General features: G+C 37.6%; 1 protein-coding gene across 4 annotated transcripts in view; it reads left to right on the top strand.

The window, feature by feature from the left end:
- PRTG (protogenin) overlaps positions 1-22590 on the top strand; it is a 123242-nt gene extending 100652 nt beyond the window's left edge. For 2 of the 4 annotated variants that reach the window (XM_081144620.1, XM_081144619.1), the window contains exons 13-21: positions 205-252; positions 336-522; positions 1151-1278; positions 2995-3165; positions 8290-8472; positions 9769-9889; positions 11185-11350; positions 13184-13288; positions 13772-22590. In XM_081144620.1, coding sequence (XP_081000746.1) covers positions 205-252; positions 336-522; positions 1151-1278; positions 2995-3165; positions 8290-8472; positions 9769-9889; positions 11185-11350; positions 13184-13288; positions 13772-14176 — 1514 coding nt within the window. In that variant the 3' untranslated portion in view covers positions 14177-22590. The remainder of the gene's footprint in view (positions 1-204; positions 253-335; positions 523-1150; positions 1279-2994; positions 3166-8289; positions 8473-9768; positions 9890-11184; positions 11351-13183; positions 13289-13771) is intronic. The other 2 variants (XM_081144622.1, XM_081144621.1) reach the window with 1 other exon arrangement.
- The last annotated feature ends 2976 nt before the right edge of the window (positions 22591-25566 follow it).

Below are 25566 nucleotides of genomic sequence, written 5' to 3'. Positions count from 1 at the left end.
TTTATTACTACTAAGAGCTGTTTGATTTTATTGCTATTAAAGTGGGTGTCAGTCTAGTTTTAAGTCCACTCCTGGCTTTCCGAATTCTGGTGGCTAGTAGCTTGACGTCTCTATGCCTCTGTTTTACAATCTAAGTGTTGATAATATTTGATTCCTTACATAATTCTTGGAAGAGTCGCTCAGGTTTGAATAATATATCTCTAGACCACTGCAAACCTCTCGAGGAAGAAAGACCTAAAGTCAACGTATCGGGTGGGTGTTAGGATTTTACCATTTACCACTTTCTACAGTAAATGTTATGCCGTGCAGTAAATTAACATTGTCTCTTTTAATAGCTGTCCGTGATCGCATGGTCCCCCCTCCTCCTCCACCCCACCATCTCTATGCGAAGGCTAACACCTCATCTTCCATCTTCCTGCACTGGAGGAGGCCTGCGTTCACCACTGCGCAAATAATTAACTACACCATTCGCTGTAACCCTGTCGGCCTGCAGAATGCTTCTTTGGTTCTATACCTTCAAACGTATGTAGCTTCTATTAATGGTGGTTTTCTTGGCTCCCCTCCCCATTCATACTTCCTCCCATCTTAGGCCAACTTGAGCTTCAGCTGTAAGCATCTGTCTCAAGACTTGCCTTGCTTATAAAATGCCCGGGGATTTTGCACCTTTCCCATATTCAGTTCTGAAACCTCATTTTTTGACATTTAATTTCCGTAAAAGATTTTTTTGTTTGTTTCCCCGGCCTCATGCAAAAAGATGAGGCAAGAAGCTATTTTTAGTTTCATGTGGCTAAAGAAAAGCATGTTTAAAGAAAGAAACAAAAGATTGCTTTCATGCTGGCATCAAAAAATAAAGCTAGTTATTCTGTTTTCTAGGTTATAGATAAAAAGATGCCTGTCACTGCGATTTAAAAGCATAATTTGACTTCCAGCATTTCAGAGGAGATCCCTTTGTTAGGGCATTTGTAGGCAATTTGTATGGCAATCCGTAGGCGTATTTTTATAGGATAATACCAAATATAGCATATAATAGTCAAATTGTTATTTTAGTGTTAAAAAATTTAATATGCTCTACCTGTAGATTGAAAGTACTGACAGTCTTTGAGAAACAATGTGCTAACAGCATTAACAACATCATTGCTCATTTTTATAGATCAGAAACTCACATGTTGGTTCAAGGTCTAGAACCAAACACCAAATATGAATTTGCTGTCCGATTGCATGTGGATCAACTTTCCAGTCCCTGGAGCCCCGTCGTCTACCATTCTACACTCCCAGAAGGTAACGAAGGCAGCTCTCTTATGGGTTTTTCTAAATGTGTAACAAATATATGTGTCACTTTGAAGAGGATACTATCCTTGTTGCCAGTTGATGTGTATGTATTTGTTTTGTTTTGTTTTTTAACCTTTGAGATTTCTTTCCTTTATTAAATTGATTCTCTCCCCTCTCAGTACATGTATTGCACAAGCAAATGGGCTTAAATCAGGTGTGCTATTCAAGGTGTGCTGTTCAAGGCTGCACCGAAATAATTTTAAATGTAAATAAGTGAATAATGTATATGTTGGGAGCCAACATGCGAACCTATATTTATGTGTATGTAGCTTGATGCCATGCGCAGTGCGTAGATGTAATATGTGATTGAGCACCAATTCTATAGCTTACCTGTGGCTCTCACTAAGATATTTTTTGTCTCCAAAACTTGTATTTCCTTTTCTCTAGAATGAGGGTGAAGGACTAGATGGTCTATGAGGACCTCTATTTTAATTATGCTGAAAGAAAGCAAAGAGCATTTATTTTCGTGAGCAAAGGCTTCTTTGCTATGGTTTTGACAATATTTCATATTCTGTGTGGTGCCCAGCTCTTCACACTTTTAGCTTATATTAAAAATGGGGTCAGTTAAAATCCCAAGACTTCCCTACTTTTCACAGATGTAGACTATTAGTGTAAAGGCTGCCCTTGAACTCACTGGTCCACAGCTGTTTGAAGAATAACTGAGTGTTCCTGGCCACTGAAGTATTTTCTTCAGTGACTTCCTAGAGCAGGTCGAGTATATATTCTATACATTTTAATAAGAAATACTTGAATAGATTCAATACTTAATGGAGTAAGACAGTACCTAATGAGCGGGTGCTACTGGGGGACTGTAAACCTAGCTAGTGATTAGTGTGGCAAAACCATGTCAAGAGCCCTAAAAATGCTTACAACCTCTGATTTAGTAATTCCCCATCTAGGAATCTACCTTCTCCTTTATATTTTTAACATGTTTTGAACATTATAAAAATGAGATTAGCTTTCAGGAAGAAAAGAAAAATAGTGTTTTAGCCCTGGCTGCTGGTGCTCAGTGGTTAGAGTGTATTCCCGTGCACGGAAGGGCCTCGGGTTTTTTGTGTGTGTGTTTTTAAAATATATCTTTATTGATTTCAGAGAGAGGAAAGGAGAGGGAGAGAGAGATAGAAACATCAGTGATGAGAGAGTCATTGATCGAGCCCACAACCTGGAATCCCACCAGGAACCGAACCCCAATCGCCTGGATCCTAGGTCGATGCTCAACTGCTGAGCCACGGCCGGGCGGGCGTCAGGTTTGATTCCCAGTCAAGGACACGCACCTGGGTTATAGGTTCGATCCCCAACCCTGGTTGGGATGTGTGCAGAAAGCAACCAGTCGAGGTGCTTCTCTAACATTAATGTTCTTTCTCTCTCCCTCTCTGTCTCTGTCTCTGTCTCTGTCTCTGTCTCTGTCTCTCTCCTCTCTCTCCCTCCCTCCTTTCCACTCTCTGAAAAGCAATGGGAAAAGTATCCTCGGGTAAGAATTAACAAAACAAAAAAAATATTATTTTGCTATTATCACTAATAATCAGTAAGAGCTGAGCTTTTCAGATGTTTTTATAGTGGTTTCTAGTTTTTCAAACTGTTTTCTATGCCTACCATTCTGTTAGCCAGGTATTTGAGTGTGTTTGACTATCCTAGTAACACCATATTTTCTACTTGTGTGCACAGCACCAGCAGGGCCACCGGTTGGAGTGAAGGTCACGCTGATAGAGGATGACACTGCCCTGGTTTCTTGGAAGCCCCCGGATGGTCCAGAGACGGTTGTAACACGCTATACTATCTTATATGCATCGAGGAAGGCCTGGATTGCAGGAGAGTGGCAGGTTCTACACCGAGAAGGTAAATATGATCGTAAATTACCAAAGAAAATGAAAAGTTAAGATTAGTAATAATAAGGAAACAAAGGGAAAGAGGGATCTAGAGTTTGTTTTGAATTTATATTTATGAAGTAACACATTATTAAGGGTTTTGGTTTTACTCAAAGAGCGTTGGGAAGCCATTGACATATTTGAAGCGTGAGCATGTGATTGGCATTTCAGAGAGATCGCTCTGACTTTTGTGAATAGAACAGATTTGGTTGAGGGAGTGGGCGGCAAGAGACTAGGAAGTAATTGTAATGGTCCAGGAAGGAGAGGGTAAACCTAGATTAGGGTGGCGAGACTTGAGATGGAAAGGAGAGGATGGTTGAAAGACATTATTAAGGAGGGAAAATCAGCAGGACTTAGTAGCTTAAGGAGGGAGGGAGAGGGGTAAGGGAGGAAAGATTGTTACAGGTAATCACTAGATTTCCCTTGGTGGTGTGCCTTGCACTGGAGCAGCAAACACTGGGAGAGGACCTGATTTAAGGGAGAAGACCTTTGTACAGCTACTAAAATGGTCCGCTGGCAAATAAATTGACCCACATGAATATTAACGTCCACTTGAGTACAGGGAAAAGCTGATTAGGGCTTATGAACACTGAATTTAATTTTTTAACTCCCACCTATTTTTAGCTGAGTAAAACTGAATTCTAAAACTCTTGATATTCTCACTGCGTGCTCTTACCGTTATATTCTTTTAACACTTTTGGGTCTTTCATTTGGACAAGTCCTGCATGCCTGTTTTTAGATGGGCCATCACATAAATAGTAAAACTTCATTATTTTGGCACTTTCTTAATTCAAAGGTACATGCTGGGAAAAGAACAGTTTGCCAAGCAGTTAAAAGCTTAAGAACAATTTCAAGAAGGAAATTTGTTGGCCATCTACATATTCTAAACAATTTACAGTATGTACTAGGCACTTACACATACATTTTGCCTTTTAAGGGGAATATTTATCCAATTAAGAAAATAAACTTCAAAGACACTGTGTGGGTGTAATAAACTCTGTGCAATTGTAAAATAAACAAATGACAAATTTAGCTGGAGTTTTGATAGTTGTATATTCATATTTCTCATTGAGTAGAAGCCCCACTAAGGAAAGATTCCCTAGTCACCGAAGAGACGTACTTGCTAGCAATACGGTTTTATATTTGTATCAGTTGTCTGTTGCTACCTCAGAAACCACTCTATAACTTAGCTACTTTACCTTCTCACAATTCTGCGAGTCAGCAGTTTGGACTGGGATCAGCTGGGCAGCTCTGTTGGTCTCTCCTCAGGTCACTCATGAGGCTGTAAATCATCTCACAGTTTCAACAGAGTGAAGGTAGCTTAAAAACAGCGAGAGAGAGCTCTGACACCAGGATGAGAGGAGGGAGCCCATGGACAAAGCTTTGCAAGCCTCTGCTTGCATCACATTTGCTAATGTCCACTGGGCAAAGCAAATCATGTAGGCAAGCCCAGAGTTAGTGTGGCAGAGGACTACCCACGGGTGTGGACAGATGGACGTATAATTTACTTGGGCCTATTAGTCTTACAGTCTACCATAATATTTTTAAAATGTAGAATTCACTTTTACTTAATTATTTCTGAAATGATTTATTGATATAAAAATTTGACCAAATGATAAATCTGATTTACTGAGGTATTTTATAAATATTAATAAAGAATTTTGCCCGGCTGGTGGGGCTCTGGTTGAGCATCAACCCATGAACCAAAAACTCCCTGATTCAGTTCCGTCAGGGCACATGCCGGGATTATGGGCTCCATCCCCAGTAGGGGGCGTGTGGGAAGCAGGCGATCCATGTCTCTCTCTCATGGATGTTCCTCTCTATTCCTCTCCCTTCCTGTCTCTCTAAAATCAATAAAAACATATTTAAAAAAAAAAATTTAATCACATTAGCACATACTTCCTTTAGCTCTTCATTTGTATCTGCCTAAAAAGAAACAATATTTTATTTTGGTAAAGGTGAGGAAAAGATGGGAAGAGAGAGTATATCACTATTAACCTCCAATACATATTGGTTTATGTATATTTACATATATAAATAACTCACATATTTATTGCTAAGTGGAATAAGATTTTTTTCATTAGTTAAAACATTTTTAAAATGTTCCTGGTGACCATATGATATTTGTGGCTAAAATTGTATATGCTAAAGTGGTTGAACAGAAATGTGATGTGAAAATATGCTTGTGTGTAATTTCGAGGATCAGAAATGACAACCTTTATGCAGCACAAACTATTTAGTTATTTTAAAATCTAAAAGGCACTATAGGAAATCATGCTCTTACTATAGCAGTTCCTGAACTCTGTTCCTCACAGCATGAGTTTCCCAAGATTGCAAAGGTGCCCCTCTCCAAAAAAAAATTTAAAGTCTCATGACTAAATAAATTTGAGTAACACCGTATACTATTCCACATACTATTAGAGATTCACATTGGAAATTAAAGTCCTATACTAAAGGATCCCATTTAAATCAACATTTGCCAAATAAATTGGACTACTAATAGTAGGAATATAACTGATGGATCAAATGAATTCTTATTGAATGATTCCTGTGTGACAGGCTCTTTTCTAGACAGTATCACAGTGAACAAAACAATGTTCCTTCCCCATTGGAGCTTACATCTTAGGAAACACACAAGCAAATTTAAAAATATTCAGGTAGTATTGTAAGTGCTATAAACTACAATAAGGGGAAAAGACAAAGTGATGGAGGTAGTAAGACAAGTTCTTCTGAAAGAAATGACATCTGAGCAGAGCCATGAGGATATCTGGGGGAAGTGCAAAGGCCCTGAGACACAAGGGTGCTTTGAACATTAAAGGAACTAGAAGGCAAGGGAGGCTAGAGTAGGGGGAAGAGCAGGCAGTGGGAAATGAAGGGGATTTGGACAGCGGTGATAAGGGCCTTGTACGCCTGACTGTGGACCCCAGATTTGATTCTAAGAGAGAAGGAAGATAGTGGAGACTGTTGATCAGATTTACATTTTAAAAGAATTACTCTGGTAGCCACCTGAAAAAAATGATTCTAAGGAGGTAAGAATAGAAGCTAGAGACTATTTAATACTCTTTAGTGTCCATGTGAGAATTAATGGGCGTTTGGACAGGGGTGATAATGGGGAAGGTAATGAGGAATGATTAAAACATAATTTGAAAGAACAGCCTACTAGATTTGCTGCAGATTGATGTGTGAGGGGGAAAAAGCAAAATTGGTGAGGAAAATCAAAGGTTTGGTTTTGCACATATTAAATTTGAGATGCCTCTTGGATAAGCAGGTAAAGAGGTTGAGCAAGCAGTGGGAAGATTAAGTTCATGGGGCTATGGTATATTTTAGAGGTCGCCAAGGTGTAGGTGATATTTAAGACTGGCACTGGTGCTGTACACCTGAAACTAATACAAAATAGTAGTGAATGTAAACTATAATTTAAAAACTTTAGGGAAAAAAGACTGTGGAACTGGAAAAAAAATCACTCAGAATGTTGATGGGAGACAGCTGGAAATCTTACCCATTGCCTTTACATTTTAAACGAACACTCCTTTGGTAACAAAATAGCTTATATTTTAATACAAGTTCAGTTGGCATTTGCTGAGAATTATCTTGTATAGGCATTACACTAGCTGTTCATTCATATTCCGCTGTTCACATAGGAAATAAATATCTGTCCTCCAGAAAGGAAGAGGAGCGGGAGGTTGGGAGGAAGACCTACTGTCACAAGTGTGTCAGACACTTGCTCAGCGGTAGTTTATATAATCTTTATTATAATTACATGAGCTGGGAATTATTGCCCCCGTGAGGAAAAGTAAAGTTCAGTAAGGTGCCCCAAGTCACAAATGACTTAGTTGGTCGGGTGCCAGCATTTGGTGAACAGTGATACAACACAGACTATTACAGTGCCTGGTTTGTGAAGCTCCTAGCCTGGTGAAGAGTCAGACACATACAAAAGGCAGTAGACTGGAATAATCACAGTGAGATTGAGGCAGTCTGCTGAGAGAATATAGGGACACTCAGCTCACTTTAATATTTGGGAACTGCTTTGAGTGTGCTCATAGGGGAACCAGAATCTCAGTTTCCTTTTTTTTTGGTCTGAAGGAAAGGGGGCATGTGTGTACACAAACATACTCAGCTCACCTGCTCTTAAAATTTAAATTAAATGAAAAGATTTTTAATTTCAGGTAGTGATTAGTTTTTGCCAAGCACGTTTAAAAAATAAAATGTAAAGTATTCTGTGATAAAATGGAAGCTCAATTTATTTATATGTCTGTCTGTGAAGAAATGGAAATGTTTTTCCGCCTAGCTAATTGCAACATGTCACAATGCATCTCTGTTTTTTAATTCACCTGCCTAAGAACATGGGAAGACTGCAAAGGCTCTTCCTGATTCTAAATACGGCTCAGTTTGTTTATTTAACAGTTGTGTACTCAAGTAGCTCACACTCTCTTTGGGCCAAGTTGAAACCATAGAATATAAAAACAAGCTGTTTTTGGCTCCTCACATTGCCACTTGGTTCAGCTGCCTCACAGCATGTGATCTGCAGAGGTGGCCTCTGAATCATGTCCTCAGCTCGAAGATCACCCCACAGTTCACTTGCATAATGAAATACACTCTTTCAAGTGCATTAGAGTAAAAACCATTATATACATGTATAAAAACATTTTATAACTCTGTATATGTTATATATGTAAAACTATTTATTTGTAAAAAACATATATATATATATGTATGTATGTATGTATGTATAAAACAAACCCAAAAAGCATGCTACTCTTAAGAACTACTCCTGAATCAGAATTTCAGAGAATTATGTAGGGGAAATGTCCGTGGTACACTATTCAGCGAAAACTCTGGGATAGAGAAATGCATGTAGTCAGTACGTACTCACACACGTATGCAGCAGACACACATGCATATACCCCAGATGTTAACAGTGGGAGATTGTCATTGTACTTATATTTAGCTTTATCTTTCCAAGTGTTCTACAGTGAGCATGTGTTACTTTTACAATGAGAAAAATATTTTTAAAATGAAGTGCCATGATCGTGTGATTGAAAGAATGCGTAAAAGATAAAGTTTTCTTAATTTGTCATTGATGTGTTTTTAATAGGGGCAATAACCATGGCTTTGTTGGAAAACCTGGTGGCAGGAAACGTGTACATTGTCAAGATATCGGCATCCAATGAAGTGGGGGAAGGACCCTTTTCCAATTCTGTGGAGCTGGCGGTGCTTCCAAAGGAAACTTCTGAATCGAATCAGAGGCCCAAGCGTTTAGATTCTGCTGATGCCAAAGGTCTGTATACTGTCACAGTCGCTGATTGTTCTTAAGAAAGTGCAGATGTGCTTCTCACCTCCCTGCGCTTGATTCCCACTCCAACGACGGCCCCCTCCCGAAACCTGCGCAGTTCCTCGGCTTGTTGCCTGGCGGCGCTGAGGCTGTGGGGCTGCGTGGCTCTTGTCTGCGCTCCTGGAAGAAGCCAGGCTTGCCTCAGAGCTGACTGCAGCCTTCAGACCACTGTGTCCCGGGTGGCTCTCCCGGCTGCCCAGCCGCCTGGACAGAGGAGCTCCCTGGGAGGTCTCATGGAAGTAAACATCGGTGGTGCCTGTGGTGGTCAAGCTCAGAAGAGCGTGGGTTTCATTAAGAGTTTTCACTGCAGAAAAACAGCCTTTCCGGAGAGAAAGTTGTTTGGCTCAAGAAAAGCAATTGGGAGAAATATCTTTAAAGAGCCACCCTCCCTGCACTCAGGGCAGCTGTCCTGTTCTGAAGGAAAGCGGGCGCCGTGGCGCAGGGAAGACCCCTCTCCTCCTCTCTGGGGGCATGGGCCTCTGTGCGTGCGGGAGCGGGCAGCTTTAAATGCAAGAAATGCCACGTTCAGTGGTGTGGGTGTGTGTGCTGGGGGGGGGTGAAGGGAATGAGAATGAATGAGAAAGAAACACACAAGGGGGGGAGGACAGGGCAGTGAGATTTAAGCACAGGAAGCAGGTAGCCACAGGAGCTACCCCAGTCATCAGGGGAAAGAGGGCAAGGCTCATACTCACACCTCAGATTCTCCCAGTGTCTAGAGACCAGCAGCCTCAGTATCACCCAAGAGCTTATAAAACGTGCAGAGTCAAGGCCCCCACTCGAGAACTAGTGACTTGGAATCTGCACTTGAGCATACCCCCTAGTGAAGCATGTGCACGTTAGGGTTTGAGAAGCACTGCTAAGGAAATGCAGATACGTAAATGGAACACTAGTAACAGCTCTGCTTCTAAGGTAACATGACATGAGTGCTATCCTTTGGTCCATCAAGGAACAACTGTGCCTTTTGCCTTTAGCATTATAAATGATAAGCTAATGCTCATGTTTGATATAATAATATGCTATCTAGAACTCATATTTAGAATCCTCACTCTGGGAAGATAAACCAATCTTTCTGAGATCACTGATAAAAGTGTGATATGTGGTTTTTTTCCTGCTTAGACACAGTGTCAAAAGTTTTCCTCTGCGAGGAAGGAAAATTACAGAAAAGCAAATATCTGAGAATTATGATAAATGGAACCATGGATTTTTTTTATTGATTCTGAGTAAATGTGTTTCCCCTTCTAGTTTATTCAGGCTATTACCATCTGGACCAAAAGTCAATGACTGGCATCGCTGTAGGCGTTGGCATAGCGTTGACCTGCATCTTCATCTGTGTTCTCATCTTGATATACCGAAGTAAAGCCAGGTGTGTTTCCATTGCTACAGATGTTGAGGTGGTTAAAACACATTTAAATGGTAACCACAAGAAGCAAATTGAAAACAAGTGACATTTAGAGTAACTGAGATTTTCCACTTTAAAATAAATATATTATTACTTGAGTTCTTACAGCTATAGAAATTACTCACTTTGCAAAGATTACTTTCTTGCCATTTGAAAAATTTACTGTGCCAGTAAAATATTCTTAAATACCTAGTTTCATTTACTTAGTATTTCAAGAAATACGAAGTATTATCCTTTAGTTTATAAAAATGACACAGTTAATCTGATAGATCTACTGATTGAGAGTATTCCTTACTGTCTGGAATATTTTCACATTTAAGTAGCCTGAAGTGCGTGAGTCACTGAGAGCTCCTGCCGCACCGCCACAGACACAACAGATGGTTGGGCATCTCTGGACATGGATTAAAACGAATGTAATAACTACAGATTAATTTTCTGTGAACTCTGTCAGGCAATCTCATCTGTAGTTTGACTTCTGCTAAATTCTCAGCATTCAGTGAACTTGTCTGTTTTGTGTATTTTGGCTTTTATATGTTTTTGCTTCTGCTTTAATTTACTTCCTTAAGGTTCTCTTGTAAATTAAAAACAAAAGCAAAGTCAAATGCGTATCATTTTTGAGTATTGTGCATCACTGTACTCCCTCCATTTGCCTAAGTTGTTCAGAGTTTACTCTCTGTGTGTGTTCGGTACTTGACTAGGAAAACATAGTATGTTAATGAAGAGTTAGTGCTAACATATTTTTGTATATTGAACTAGCTTAGTTTTACTGTCCTAAGTTTCTCACTTTAAGAATTTTCTTACAAAATCTTTATGCACAGTGTTTTAGTGATACCTAAATCTTGAAGAAGTGCCACTGTAAATTTGCCATCAAAATTGGCAAGTCAAATGTGATGTTAGTGTGCTAGTCTGCAGACCCGAAAGAGGATATGTAAATTAAAAATTATAATTTATGCATAAATTATAAATCAACAGTAATAAAAACAGTTTGTAAATGTTAAGGTTTCTGTTAAGAGTTTGTAAAAAATATATATGTATGTAGATATTGGGACAAAAAGAAATTTTAAAAAGCTTTCTTAAATCATAAACATTTTCAGCAGTGACTTGGAGTTAAAATCTAATACTCAGTTTCTAAAACTATTTGAGAAACAAACATTAAAGAGCTATATTGTGCACAAAGTCGTGGTTACAAGCCACATATGGTAGGTACATTTACCTATATCTCCTATCAAATTAGATCTCCTTTTCTTGCAATATTTCAGGAAATCATCTGCTTCGAAGACGGCACAGGGCGGAACTCAGCCGTTATCTCGTACCAGTGCCTCCCTAGCTGGTGGAAATGAAGGAGGAAAGAACCTGGAAGGGGCTGTAGAAAACCAAGACTCCTTAATACCAATGATGATGCCCAACAGCTTCATTGATGCAAAGGTACTCCAAGCCGAGAGGCTGGTTTGCTGCATAATCCTTCCCTCCACTCATCTTCCCTTTATGTGTAAAGTTTACTTACCGAAAAATTACATGTTGGATGTGTTGTATCCATACTTCACTTAATGAAATGTGAAACAGTTTTACCCAGATCTTCCCTTACACAGAATATTTGGGGCGAAGAAGATAGGGATATATAAAAGAATAAAAGATGAAAGAGATGTAGAAAAATAGAGAAAGTGACATAAATTCAATTAAATGGGGTTATATGGAGCTGCAATATTCTTAAATAAGGACACCAGGGCCATTAGTCTATATGATAAATTGAATTGCCCTGTATTTACTGGTGCACAATTTTTTACAGATTTACTGTATACTTTATTTGGTTGATTTTTTTTTTTAACTGAATTGACCATCAGAACATTCCAGGTATGAATGACATTTTTAAAAATATGGAGCATCTCAATAGATGTCTCAAGAGCCTTCCCTTTATGGCCAGAGGACATTGGATATAGTTAAGAATGTCATTGGAGGATGTTACTTTATGTCCTTTCCACTATCTGTAATAGTAGTACAGTGATAAGCATTATGAATACCAACTGAAAATTATTTTTAGTCACGTTGCAACATTAGATAGTGTACATGATTATAATAGCTCTCATAACCAATGTGCTACAAACCAGGTGTCAGTAAACTACAGCCAAGACCAGGCCAGCCCATGGCCTGTTTTTGTATGGTCATTACCTGAGCTAAAAATGTTTCTTAACATTTTCATTTTGGTTTTGTTTTTTACATTTTTAAAGGGTAGTTTGAAAAGAAAAAAAAGATGGAGAAAATGTGACAGAGGCCATATGTAGCCTGCAAAGACAAAAATATTTACTGCGTGGCCCTTCACAGAAAGTCGTTTGCCAAAATTTGTTATAAATTCTTTTCTCCAAAGCCTTCCCTAAAATTTAGAATAATAAAAATATAACAAAATGTTAGACATTTTTAATATTGAGTTTTTTACAGTTATGTTTAACAGATGCAATTTACTTGTATCTAGCAAGTAAACTGAAAGTTCTGTATTATGAGTAAATAACAGTGAATGGATCTTTGGTAACTCCTGCTGTCCTTTTTGTTAGCAACTTAATTTAGCTTTTATTTGCTGAGACAAATGTAAGCCATGCAAGTTATTTCAAATTAACCTAGAACATGAGAACCTAAACCTTTCAAATAAGCATAAAAAGCACTAAAATGCCCTGTAGTTCTGTTACTACTAACTTGGAACTAGACAGGAGAGAGGATTGGGGAGAAACAGAATGGGAAGGAGACACAGAGAAAAGCAGGAGATTCCAAAGTGAAGGGAGGCAGAGCTGGGCCGAGGCCTGGAGGGAAGCCGAGAAGTCAGTTTGGAGAACAGGTATCTCCATTCTCTGGATACCCCATCTGTTGCCATACGTAGGCCCTTTTTTTCTCCTTCTCAACTGTTTTTAAATTTTTCAAACACATGGAAAGGTTAAAATAATAATATAATGAATACACAAATAATGGTCAATATCTTGTCATACTTCTATATATCTGTATTTTTATTTGCTGTATCATTTGCAAGTAAGTTTTGGAACCATTATACTTCATCTCATATACTTTGTTTAGGATATGTATATCTCTCTTAAGGATAAACCTCTGGTATCCTTTTGATCACTGACAACTACCCTGAATTTGTGGCATGCTGCTTGCGTACAAGAAGAAATAGTAGTATCGGTGATTGTTTTCTCTTAACATCTAAACATTTTGTGTACTACTTGTGATAAGCTAAATACATTCTATTTACATTTTCCCCTTTTCTTTCTCCAGGGAGGAACTGACCTGATAATTAATAGCTATGGTCCTATAATTAAAAACAACTCTAAGAAAAAATGGCATTTTTTCCAAGATTCTAAGAAGATAAAAGTTGAGCAGGTAACCCCCCTAAATGAGGAAAATCTTTGGCAACTCATGGTATATGAAGTGGTAATTAAAAAGAGAGGAAAATGTAAATGAATGCTTTAATTTTCATGTTCTTTCTGGGTGTTATTTTATTAATTTGGAGCATGACTCCATGGAAAGCCATGGGGAGTGATCACTGAAATGACAGTTGGAATAGTAATTAGAACTGTGGTTTTCAGTGGGGAGTGGAGGGCAGTGGAGAAAGGGACGGGGCAGGAGCGTGCATCCAAATCCCTGAAGATGCCTTTGACACCTCCCTTACCCCAGTAATCCTGATGTGTTCCCAGTCCTTGGTGGGGAACCGCTGACCTGGACAGTCCCTTCATGATGATTACCTTTCACCCATGTACTGGGACAGTTTGCTATCTCAGAATAGATGGACTATGTAAAACCAGATTTATTATTTTTCAGGAGCATTCTATCATCACTGATGGTATGTTCTGTATTTTTGCCCAGCCTCAAAGGAGATTCACTCAGTCAGTCTGCTTTTACCAGCCAGGCACGACTGTGTTAATTAGTGATGAAGACTCCCCCAGCCCTCCAAGTCAGACAAGCAGCTTCCCAAGACCCTTTGGTGTTGCAGCTGATACTGAGCATTCGGCCAATAGTGAAGGCAGCCATGAGACCGGGGATTCTGGAAGGTTCTCCCACGAGTCCAACGATGAGATACACCTGTCTTCAGTTATAAGTACCACACCCCTGACCTCTGATTCCTTCACTGGCAGTGATTCAGGTGGGGATCCCTCCACAAGGAAGTGTCAAGGCCCTGCAGAGCCCGCGGGTGCTGAGCAAACTTCCTCTTCAGTCCTGCAGCCACCGTCTGCCATGCTAAGCTTTGATAAAAATGATTTTCCAATCTAGACAGCCATGTGCAGGTATTGTCACCTTTAATTCTGTTCGAAGGACAATGAACAGGGAGCCAAAGCCTTTTGTGAAAATCTTGATGTCTTATTGGGTATTTCAGCTTTTTTTGAATGTGTCTTCTTTTATTTTTAAACTCACGTATTTTGAATGTTTCATTGTCAGCAATGTGAAAAGACGGTCAAGATATTTGACTGCATTATAAAAATATATCACTGGAGCAAAGGGAAGACTTTTGAAAGCCCCTTTGCTAACTATCTACCTCAGTTTGCCAGATGGCAAACTTAGAAGACAACTTTGTTACCTCGTTTGTTGTGCTAGTTTATCTCAGCTACATAACCAATGATACTTCCTAGTAGCATTTTGTTTTCATTGCTGTATGTGTAATGTGTGTGATCAAAGGAGTCATATAGGTAGATGAGTAAGAATGTTTATCTGAAGCTCTGATTTTTTTTTAAAAAACAACAACTATGACATTTGCATGATGTTTATAATTTAACGCACCTCTCACTGTGAAGACTGTTAAACCACTGAGAAGGGAAAAAGTGGGACTGTTGATTTTAGTGAATGACCAGGACAAAAAGTGTTTCTCTTGAGACTAGAACTGCTTGGTAGCATATAGAGAGTACTGTTGCTCCAAGGGCGTTTATGTTCCGGGTGTTAGAGTCTGAGCGCTTCACCTGCTGTATCCCAAACCTCAGCCTGCCGAGAGCTGTGCCTTTTCTACCTTCCCCTTTGCCTGACAGTTGGCCAAAGGCTGCACTGTCTAGTTTCCAAAGCATCCTCAACATTTCCAGAGTTAGTAGCAACACTCCATGCAGAAAACAGATTTTAAAAGAGAATGGGTTAGGGTTGTTTTGTTAGTTTGTTTTAAAATCCCAGGTTGGCTTAAAGGGGTAAAGAAATTTCAGAAAATGTTAAGAATGAAGATAAGAGTAGACAGTAAAATGAATGTGAGGTTATCATGGTGACAGTGCCTTCCATTATATACTATGAAATTCTTCGCCTTATATCTTTTAAATATTCATGAAGTTGTTCAGGACACGAGTACAGAAAGTTGCCTTAAGACTGTCTTGGGTTTTTTCGTCGTCACTATTTTGATGTACAGGATCTTATCAAAGCCTTCGGTTTGTTACCGTGCAGGTTTTGTTTAGGGATACATATTCAGAGCTCTACCACCTTACTCGTCTTTTCGTGAATTCTTAAGAGAATTTGGTACTCTTTAATCTTCCTTCAGTGTCAATGCTGTGAATGAGGAATGCTAACTCCAGGAGTGAGTTAATCCTCTTGCTGGTTTGAAATCAGCAGACCGTTTACTCAGCCGCACAGACGAGGCCTTCTCTCAGTCTCTAGGTGCCCAGTAGTGGGAGAGGACACAGACTTAAACATGTGGTGTAAAGGGGGGGCCCATATCCTTTTAAAAGTATTTTTTCAAATGATCTGGAACTGAATTTTGGGGGCTCGCTTTAGAAGGAATCTTAATGAGTTTCCCCTTGAAACCTTTGGTTTATGAAGGGGGTGGGGTTATGTTCAGTAGTGTTCTAAAAAATCAAAAGAATAATGCTGGCTTAATAGTCCCACCTCTAGCATCTCCTATCCCAGTGTCTGATGATACATCATATTTTCATTGTATTTTTAAATCTGTAGTTTTGTGCCAAACTGGATGTGTTCAGAAGCAGACCAACATTAAGTGCTAGCAGCCCCTTCTGAACTAAATTCAAAGTCCTCATTTAAGCTATCTAAGTATGGGCTTTATGACAAAACAAAACAAAACAGAAAACAAAACAAAAAAAAGCAGAGCTTTAGTTGAACAATCTGAGGCAAGGAAAAATGCTGCTCCTGCCTTTATAGCTCCTGTTTTATACTACCTCCTTTTAAAGTTATTCTAGTGTTATTTTTTTTCCTGTACTCAGGGAACATTTTGTTATTTTTGAGCTGCCTCATGGAAGCATGAGCAGATTGACAGGGTATGGTGCTTTTTGGTTCGTAAGTAGAAGTACGTGGGGCCTACATTTCTCAGTATCTAAAATTAAGGAGTACAATGAGTTCGTGTTATGTTTTTAAACTTTCATTAAAAGGCAAACAAAATCTAAAGCTGAAACATCATCCATCATTGTTATGGAAGATGTGTCTAGGACCGTATGAATTTGAGTAATTTTAAAAACCTAGAAAGATGATCTGAAGTCCTTGAGGAAAGTACTTTGTTTGGTTTTTGATGAACAGGCCTGTAGTTATTGTAGATCTTAGTCAATAACTATTTGCTAATTATTGACCAGTACATTTCTTACTTTTTCACATTTTCATTTTGTTCCTATACAAATTTTTTCACAATAATCCTGTTAACCAAAGACTTTTCAGTAGAAAGTGAATATTTGACTGTAATTTCCCCCACAGATTGAGTTAACTAGAAACATCTATAAATAATGAAGCTTACACAAGTAGTTACTAACCCAAAATAATAGGGTTTATATTGATTGTTGTAGTTAAATAGACTAGTAATTTTAACTACCTTATTGTTACCAGAGCATTTAAAATAAGTTCTTTACCAGTAGAAAGTCCCAAAGAATTTCAAGTGTAATTTTTTTTTCTTCAGCAAGTAAATCTTCAACTATACAGTATTAAAGTATTTTTAAACTGTTGAAACTACTTGTTGGAGAGAAAAAAAATCTTTTCACCAAAGATAAATATTTTGGTCTCATTGAGTAAGACATTTAGTGTACTGCAAAGACTTCTTTTTACTTGGCCAAAGCTAGCTTCTTTGAAGCCTTAAGTATGAAATTTTAACTAAAATGTGAAGGTTCTCACTTATCTCTTATAGTGGTGTTACGTCATGGTATTTCACTCCAACGGGGCTAATATGCAAATGGTAACTATTTTCTTTTCCGAAGACTTACTTGCTGTAAGTACTGATACATGCATGTCATTTTTATGCCAAATATTACAAGATACTGCTCATCAGTATTTTCATACCAAAGACCATTAAAATATATAGATTAGCCTGTAAGTGAGTAAAGATGAGCAGATTTGAAATAAATTTATTTAGAGGCTGATAGGGAATCTAGCTTTAGTAGCAAAATATATCAAAGGGCTAAGTTTACATAATTAAAAGCAATACAATTATAATGGTATTTATCAGTGTTTTTATTCAGCAAATTTAAAAAAAACCAAAGATATTTAAGGTTACTTCCGCATATAGGCAAATTTAGTTGTACATTAAAACTGTGGTTTCTTGTTTTTATGTCTAGCAGATACGTCTCTCCAGAACCTGGTCTATATACAAATGGCACACATAGGGACTTTCCATCAAACCTGCCGATTCAGCCACAGGATGTTTTTGCCAAATGATGTGATATTTTCCTAAGTACCTTGAGCGTGAGATGTCAACAGAAATATCAGCAGGCTTTCCCACTGCAGACATTATGGTGGCAGTCCCTGAACTAGCCTGTGTAGTCTTCCTCCTGCCTGAAGCATTACCTAGTTAATTCAGAGGCTTAAGGCAGTCCCTTAATGGTAGGGATGTTCTCATCTCTGGAGAGCACTGGGACATAACAGGCAAACAAATCACATCACTGTTTTAGTGGAATATACTTTGATAAATGTGCTCTTTAAAGTTGTCCATAAATTGAAATATTTTAATTACATCAAGGGAGCCTGGTATTTCAAGTTTTAGTGGAACCTTGGGTGAAACAAAAATCTTTTTTATGAAACCTGAAGTTTTAGATTTTGATTAGCCTAAATGTAAGGATACAGCTTTATCCATGGAGTGGCTTTAAAATGTCAGCTTTGGCACACCGGGGAAATTAGATCCTCAGTGACGTGTCTTTTATTTGCCTTTGCTTCAAACAAGAGCAGTTGCCAGCATTGGGAACAATGACAGTGATTTGCATTCGTTTGTCTTCGTGTCGTATGGACTGCTGCCAGAAACTCGATGATGTTGGTTACTCAGGATCATTGTTCAAGTCCATATGAAGACACCTTTGAAAACAATTCAGAGTGTGTCTCACACACACACACACACACACACATGGAATTGCAAGCTTTTTTTTTGAATGCAAGAATATCCAGATGTGGCTCCATTTCAGCAGTGTCTGTAGTGATTTACATGTATGTTTATATTTTCTTGAATGTAATTTTGAATACTGAATGTAAAAACAAGTTCCGACTATGATGAAAGAGTCATGATCTTCCTAAATCTCAACCTGTATTTTGTAGACTGTTTCTGACAGTTTGCCATGGGTCTCTGGTCAGATTGCTTTGGTTTAATTAATAGTCAAAATAATTTTTGTGGGCTGTGGACACAGAGTAAAGGGTTCTGGAGATCACCATATGCAGCCAGTCGTCTGTGAATTTTATTGATGTTTAGCAAAACACATACACAGAAGTCTGTGTTTAATTGATTTATGCTCAGGATTTAAGATCACAGCCTAATGCAATGTGTATGTTTGCAGGCTTTACTCTTCTCGGGCCTTTGAAGGTGTTTAAGATTAACATGACATTCTTGCATTTCTATCTGACAGATAGTGTATTTTTTTTCTTCTTATTGCTGCTGTAACAAATTACCACAAACTTAGTGGCCTTAAAATAATGTACATCTATTATCTTCCAGTTCTTTAAGTCTGCAGTCTGACACGGGTCTCCCTGGGACAAAATCAAGGTCTGTTTCCTTGTCTTTTCTAGCTTTTAGAGGCTGTGGACCCCTCCCTCCATCCTCAAAGCCAGCAATGTAGCATCTCTCTGAACCTGCTTCCATTAGCATATCTGTTTTCTGACCCCAACCAGGAAAAGTTCTTCAATATTAAGGACTCAGATGATTAGATTGAGTCCACCTGGATAATCCAAGGTGATCTTCTCATCTCAGGATCCTTAATTTCATCACATTTTGCAAAGTCCATCTTGCCATGTATGGCAACATGTTTGGAGTCCAGGGATTTGAGCATGGACTTCTGTGAGTGGCCATTATTTTTCCTATCACAGATACACTACTTCTATAGAATTCTGATCCCCATAAACGTCTACAGCATGGCAGAGATGAAGTCTGAAGTCACGTGCCCCTTGGGCATCTTCAGAATTTTAAAACTGTGAAAACTTTAGCTTGTAATCTAGTGAATGTATATGTTAAACTTTCTCTCTAATTCACTTGCAGAAGCAATTCAGCTTTAAACTTTTTGAATATGTCCTTCATAAAGTAACACCTCAGTTCTATGAGTTTAACAGAAAGTTTCCTAAATATTTGGCTCTAACATTATGACATTTCATGAGAAATTTTTAAAAACTGTCCTCCTTAGAGTTGAACTTTCCCCTTTTCTCTTTCTAGAGACTTTCATAGGGAATCCAAGTAGATGAACAGGACCATGCTCAAGTTCACTCTTCATTTTCTTTTAAAAGCATATTTTCAGCAGGCAACCTTTCTCCCTTTTAAACGGGGCTTATTTCTTCAGCTTCACCAGCTACCGACTATTTAGTTTTCAGTATGGTAGCCCCTCAATTTTCCATCAGTTTCAGCAAGTGCCTCCCGGTATCTTATCCACATGAATAACTCCTAGGACATGTTATCTTTCTTGTCTTTCTTCTTCTTTGATTCCAGTTGTCCCTTTCCTAGAAAGTTTTAGATTCCACAGCTCTAGTTGATTCTAATTCCTGGATCATTCCAAAAGTCCAGTCTTTTCATTTTGAAGGATAGTTTCCGATTCTACCTTAATTTTCAATATTTCTTCAACAAGGGAGATAAAGCTATCTCCATCCTGGGGTAACAACCATTATAATATTCTGAGTAAGGATAAGAAAAGAATGCTGGTCGTTTTTCAGCTGCTTCTAACTCTAGTCTCTAGAAAAGGATAGTGCCGTGTACTGAGCATATGGGACCTGCCAAGCATGGGCTTCATCCCTCTAAATGCTGCATTCTGCAAAGCAAATACTATCCCGTTACAGAGATCAGGAAACTGAGGCTTTAAAACAGCGAACTTGCCAAAAATCACAGCCAGTAAGTGGCAAACCCAAGTCGATCCAACTCCCAGGTTTATTGGATTTCTACTATGATGCATTTTCTCAGCTAAGAAATCATACTTAATTACCCAGGCTCGTAGTGCTGTATCAACACAACCTGTCCATATAGTAATAGCCAGCCAACGGAGAGCAGTCTTAGTTACATTGATTTATTCACAGGAAGAATTTAGGAGGCTGAGCTGTAACTCACCCTTGTCATCTCCTCACCTCCCTCTTTCCTCCTTTAAAACTTTCAGTTTCCGCCCTGGCAGGTATGGCCCAGTTGGAGCGCTGTCTCATGCACCAAACAGTTGCTGGTTCAATTCCCAGTCAGGACACATGCCCGGGTTGTGGGCTTCATCCCTGCTATGGGGCTTGTAGGAGGTAGCTGATCAATGGTCCTCTCTCACATTGATGTTTCTCTCTCCCTTCCCCTCTTTCTGAAAATCAATTTTAAAAATCTTAAAAAACACAACTCTTCAGTTTCTCTGAGCCAAAATTGTGTCTGAGAACTGATGCTGTGCCTAGAGTTGCATGAAAAATAAGGTAGGCATGGTTTCTGGAGCCCTTATCTATTCAAGCATTTCCTTATTAGACTACGTGTTCAGAGTCTTTTGCAATTTTTCTGTATTCTCCATCTCCAAATAGGAATTTATTAATTGGGAAATGCCAGGTATATAACTAGTCATCCCTTCCTTGCTAGATCTGAAGCAATAGTTTTTATATGCCTGAAACATAATTACAGACACTAATTTAGGAGGGAGCAAAGTCAAGGGAGAATCCTATAACAGAACAAGTATAAGGTGAGTCATTGGAGCACCTAAATTCTAGTCCTTGACAATTTTGAGAGTTGTTCGGTAGGAAAGTTTGTAACCTATTTCTGTTCCTCCTCTATTCATGAAATTAGGGTAATTTGTTGTACAGAATGAAGCATTAGTACTTTGAAAACTTAAAAAGAAAATTCGAGTGTAAATAATTGTAATCAAAGTCATTTCCATGAGGCTGTGAAACAGCTGATTTTTTTCTTTACAGGTCAGCCTTTCCAATTACATTTTACCTCTGCTAAAATTTAAAGTATTTGCATTTCCTGTATATGCATCAAAAAGATTAACAGAAGAAAGTGGTTGGTAAAAGACATAGAATGGGATTTAAACACTCATCTGTAATGTAAGTAAACCTATAAGAGGAAATGGGAATTTACAATACTTTTGAGAGTACTAAACATGAAATCATTTTACACCAAGTTAAAGCTTTCATTTTGTAAATATCTTGGCTTTTAAAGATTTAAGGAGTTAGACAGACCCAGAGGGGTAGATGGGTGAGGAGAACGTACATTTTTAGAATTCTTTTCTAACAGATCTACCTTTTTAAGAATACGGAGCGTTTTGACATTTCTTTAAACTGTTTGGAATAAATTTCATATAGGGCAACACCTGACTGGCATCTATTCTAGTTTACTCTACTTTTAAGGGGTTTTTAGAGGAATTTTATGATTAGTATCTTTTTTTAAAGAAAGGAAATATTTTTCTTTTTTCTTGCATCATCCAGTATCACTCCCCGCACCCCCCCACCCCCCCAGTATCACTCTTAATCATGAGATTCTGAACACCTTTGCAGACTTACTCATTTATATCTTGTAATGGTATTGACACAGTCCTAACTTATCAACTTTATCTTTAAAAATTTGTCACAGAAGTTAATTTTTCTATGGAACTGTCTTTAAAACAACAAAAATATTTTAAAAACTTACCTAAAACATTCTTCTTCCTGTTATTACATTCTGTATGTCTATTTTATTTGCAAATGAAAGTGATTACTGATGATTAGCAACTTGAGCCTGTTACAGGAATTTGCAAAGCCTGAATACACACACATTGCCTTAGCCTGTCAGTAGAGTAGAGGACATATATTAAGTGTGTCTGTCTGTTGCTGTTGTTGGACAAAATTTCATGTCTGTGTATGCGTGATTTTTTTTTTCTATTTTTTTCAAAGATGTGAATTAAATGAAAGTGTGGGAGTCAGTTATATTATTTCATGTTATGGGTGATCTGGATCCTTTCACTCTATATACAATATTCTTGTAAGGGCAGCATTTGCAGACTTGCTAATGGACTCTAGAGCTGAGCTATTTTAATTTTATACTTGACTCAGGGGATCAGCTCTGTGAACTCCATTGCAGGAAGAAAGCTCATGTTTGCCTTGATTTTGAATGTACCTTTTTAATGTCTTCTTAAAACATATTTTGTTTAATAATGTGGGTTTTCTTTTTCTAGCATCATAGTAAATATTGCCTAGTATTTCCCCCCTCCCCTGGGTAGTTTATATACTATCCTACAGGTCATGCCAAAAATGAATAAAAATTTAAATGCCAAAATGTTTATGAAACTGCTGTCTAAATACTGATTGATTGCACAGTTTAAATAAAATTTTCCTTAGTTAAAAAAGAAAAATCCATGTTTTCTTTTACTCTTTACTCTTTCGTATCCTAGGATGAGATGATTTATAGGGTCTACTCCAAGCAGTAGGAATAGAGCCTGTTTAAGGTAAGAATTATTTTCATCTGGCATTTACTGCATAGCAGCAAGAAAATAACAATTTTCCTATTCCAGTAAATGGTTGCTTTACCTCAGGAACTAAATAGTAGATAGCATAAAAGCTATAGACTCATCCATAGACACAGTTCTAATTCAGGTAAGAATTTATCTTTTTAATATTATTATTAAAAAATGGTCAAGACAGTATTGAAAGCCCTCCCACTAAAAAACAATTTAAAAAAATAAAATATGACCCAAACAAGCTTTTTAAAATAATTGAGTTCTTAAAAAACATCTCCCAATTTTGGGAATAAAAGTGGAACTGAAATTTTGAACAATAACTTCTTGAAATGACATTGTGTTGACTGTGGAGAATATAAAAGAAAGAACTGAAATATAAAAACCCAACAAACTACATATTTTTAAAAGAACAAGTATATTAGAAAACTAAATGAATAAAATTTCCAGAAATAAAAAATAGTCATTGAATTTTTGAAAATCTGTTAAATCACATATGAAATACACTAAAAGAAAATTCTAAAACTGAGGAAATTATCCAGGATAATTTAGCACAGAGAGATAAACAGGCAGAAAAATATAAATAAAACAGGTAAAGGAGATTCAAAATACATCTGATAGCCACTCTAAAATGAAAGACTAAAGAGAATGAAGGATAGGCAATATTCAAGGAGAAAATGACTAAATAATTTATGAAATCCTCAGATTCAGGAAGCACGAACTTCAATCTAGAAATACACACATGCACACCAAGACATTTTCAGTGAAACTGCAGAACATCAAAGACAAAGAGAAAAACTTAAAGGCAGTTAGAGGGGAAAAATAGTATATAGATTGCACTAGGAAGATTTCTCAGTGACAATTAAAGAAGCAAGAAGATGGTGGGGTAACATCTTCAAAACATCACAAAGGGAAATAACTACAACATGGAGTTGTATACCAAGATAAATTATCATTTAAATGTTAGGGTTAAATTAACATAATTCTAGATAAAGATTGAAATAACTTACCACTCACACACCCTTGCTAAATGAACAATAAAGGATGTACTTTAGGAAGAAAGAAATATCCCCAAGGAAGATAGAAGCAAGAAGCAATGATGAGCAAAAAATACGAGTCAAAAAGACAGTGAGATACCACTCTATATTCACTAGGATAGCTATAATAAAAAGGACAACTAATAACAAATGTTGGCAAGGATGTGGAGAAATCAGAACCCTTCTACATTGCTGTTGGAAATGTAAAATGGTGCAGCCACTGTGGGAAATTGTTTAGCAATTCCTCAAAAAGTTAAACAGCATTACACTTGACTCAGCATCTCACTTCTAGGTATATCCAAGTTAAATGAGAACACATGTTCACACAAAAATCTGTAGACATATCATAGCAGCATATTTATAACAGCAAAAACTGGAAACAACCGAAGTGCCTGCCAACTGATGAATGGAAAAATGAAATGTGGTATAGAGACTCAATGGGATATTATTCAGCAATAAAAAGGAATGAAGTACAGATACATACAACAACAGGATGAATTTTAAAAACATGCTAAGGGAAAGAAGCCAGTCAGGAAAAAATACATATTGTTTGGTTTCATTTATATGAAATGTTCAGCATAGGCAAGTCTATAGAGACAGTAGATTAGTGGTTGCCTGGGATTGGAAGGTTACAACAAATGGGAAATGACTGCTACTGGGTTTGGAGGGGGTTTTTTTTGGGGGGGGGGGGTGATGGAAATGTTCTAAAATCAGTTGTGATGATAGTTGCACAATTCTGTGAATATACTAAAAATCACTGACTTGTACACTTAAAATGGATATATTGTATGGTATATGATTACATCTCAATAAAGCTGTTTTTTTTTAAAAAGCCATGATGAGCAACATGGGTAAATACAAATGAGCACTGACTATATAAAACAAAAATTCTATTAACTAATTTTATACAAAAACAAGGTTAAACTAAAACACAAGACAACAATGAGCCATAAGACTGGAAGAAAAATGAGCAGAGTCAAGGTCTATCTACCATTCTTTTATTAAATAACTTTATGTTAAAAATTAAAGAGTGTAAAAAGAATATAAATAAATTTCTAAATCTCCTAATTTAAGTGGAAAAGGAAATGAAAAACACATGATCAATGTAATAGAAGGTAGAGAAGGAACTGGAATAAAATTCAAAAATAATCCTGAGCCCTGGCCAGTGTTGCTCAGTTGGTTGGGTGTTGTCCTGTGCACCAAAAGGTTGCTGCAGGTTCAATTCCCGGTCAGGACACATGCCCGAGTTGTGAGTTCAATCCCTGGTTGGGGCACATGCAGGAGGCAGCTGATCGATGTTTAACTCTCACATCAATGTTTCTCTCTCTCCTTCCTTTCTCTCTAAAAATCAATAAAAAAATTTAAGTAAGAAATTGGAAGGTACCATTAAAAACAACAAAATGTAATGACCCCAGAATTCAGCTAAGTTGTATGGTACTAGAGCAACCCACAAAACTCAGTTGCATTTCTATACACTTGCAATGAACAATCTGAAAAGGAAATTAAGAAAGCAGTCCCATTTACAACAGCATCTAAAATAAAATACCTAAGCATAAGTTTACCCAGAGAGGTGAAAGACATATACTAGAGACTACAAAACATTGCTAAATGAAATTATACATCTAAATAAATGGAAAATGTTTCCCATATTCATGGGTGTTGAGATATCAATATTATCCAAAGTGATCTTCAAATTCAATCCAATCCCTATCAAAATTCCAACAGCCTTTTTTACAAAAATGGAAAAGCCAATCCCCAAATTCATGTGGAATTGCAAGGAGCCGCAATTTGTGAAAATAATCTTGAAAGTCATGGGACT

Source organism: Miniopterus schreibersii, assembly GCF_964146895.1.
Source record: "Miniopterus schreibersii genome assembly, chromosome: 1".
Classification (NCBI taxonomy): Eukaryota; Metazoa; Chordata; class Mammalia; order Chiroptera; family Miniopteridae; genus Miniopterus; species Miniopterus schreibersii.
The sequence above is the reverse complement of the archived record's forward strand: the minus strand, read 5'-3'. Positions and strand labels throughout refer to the sequence as shown.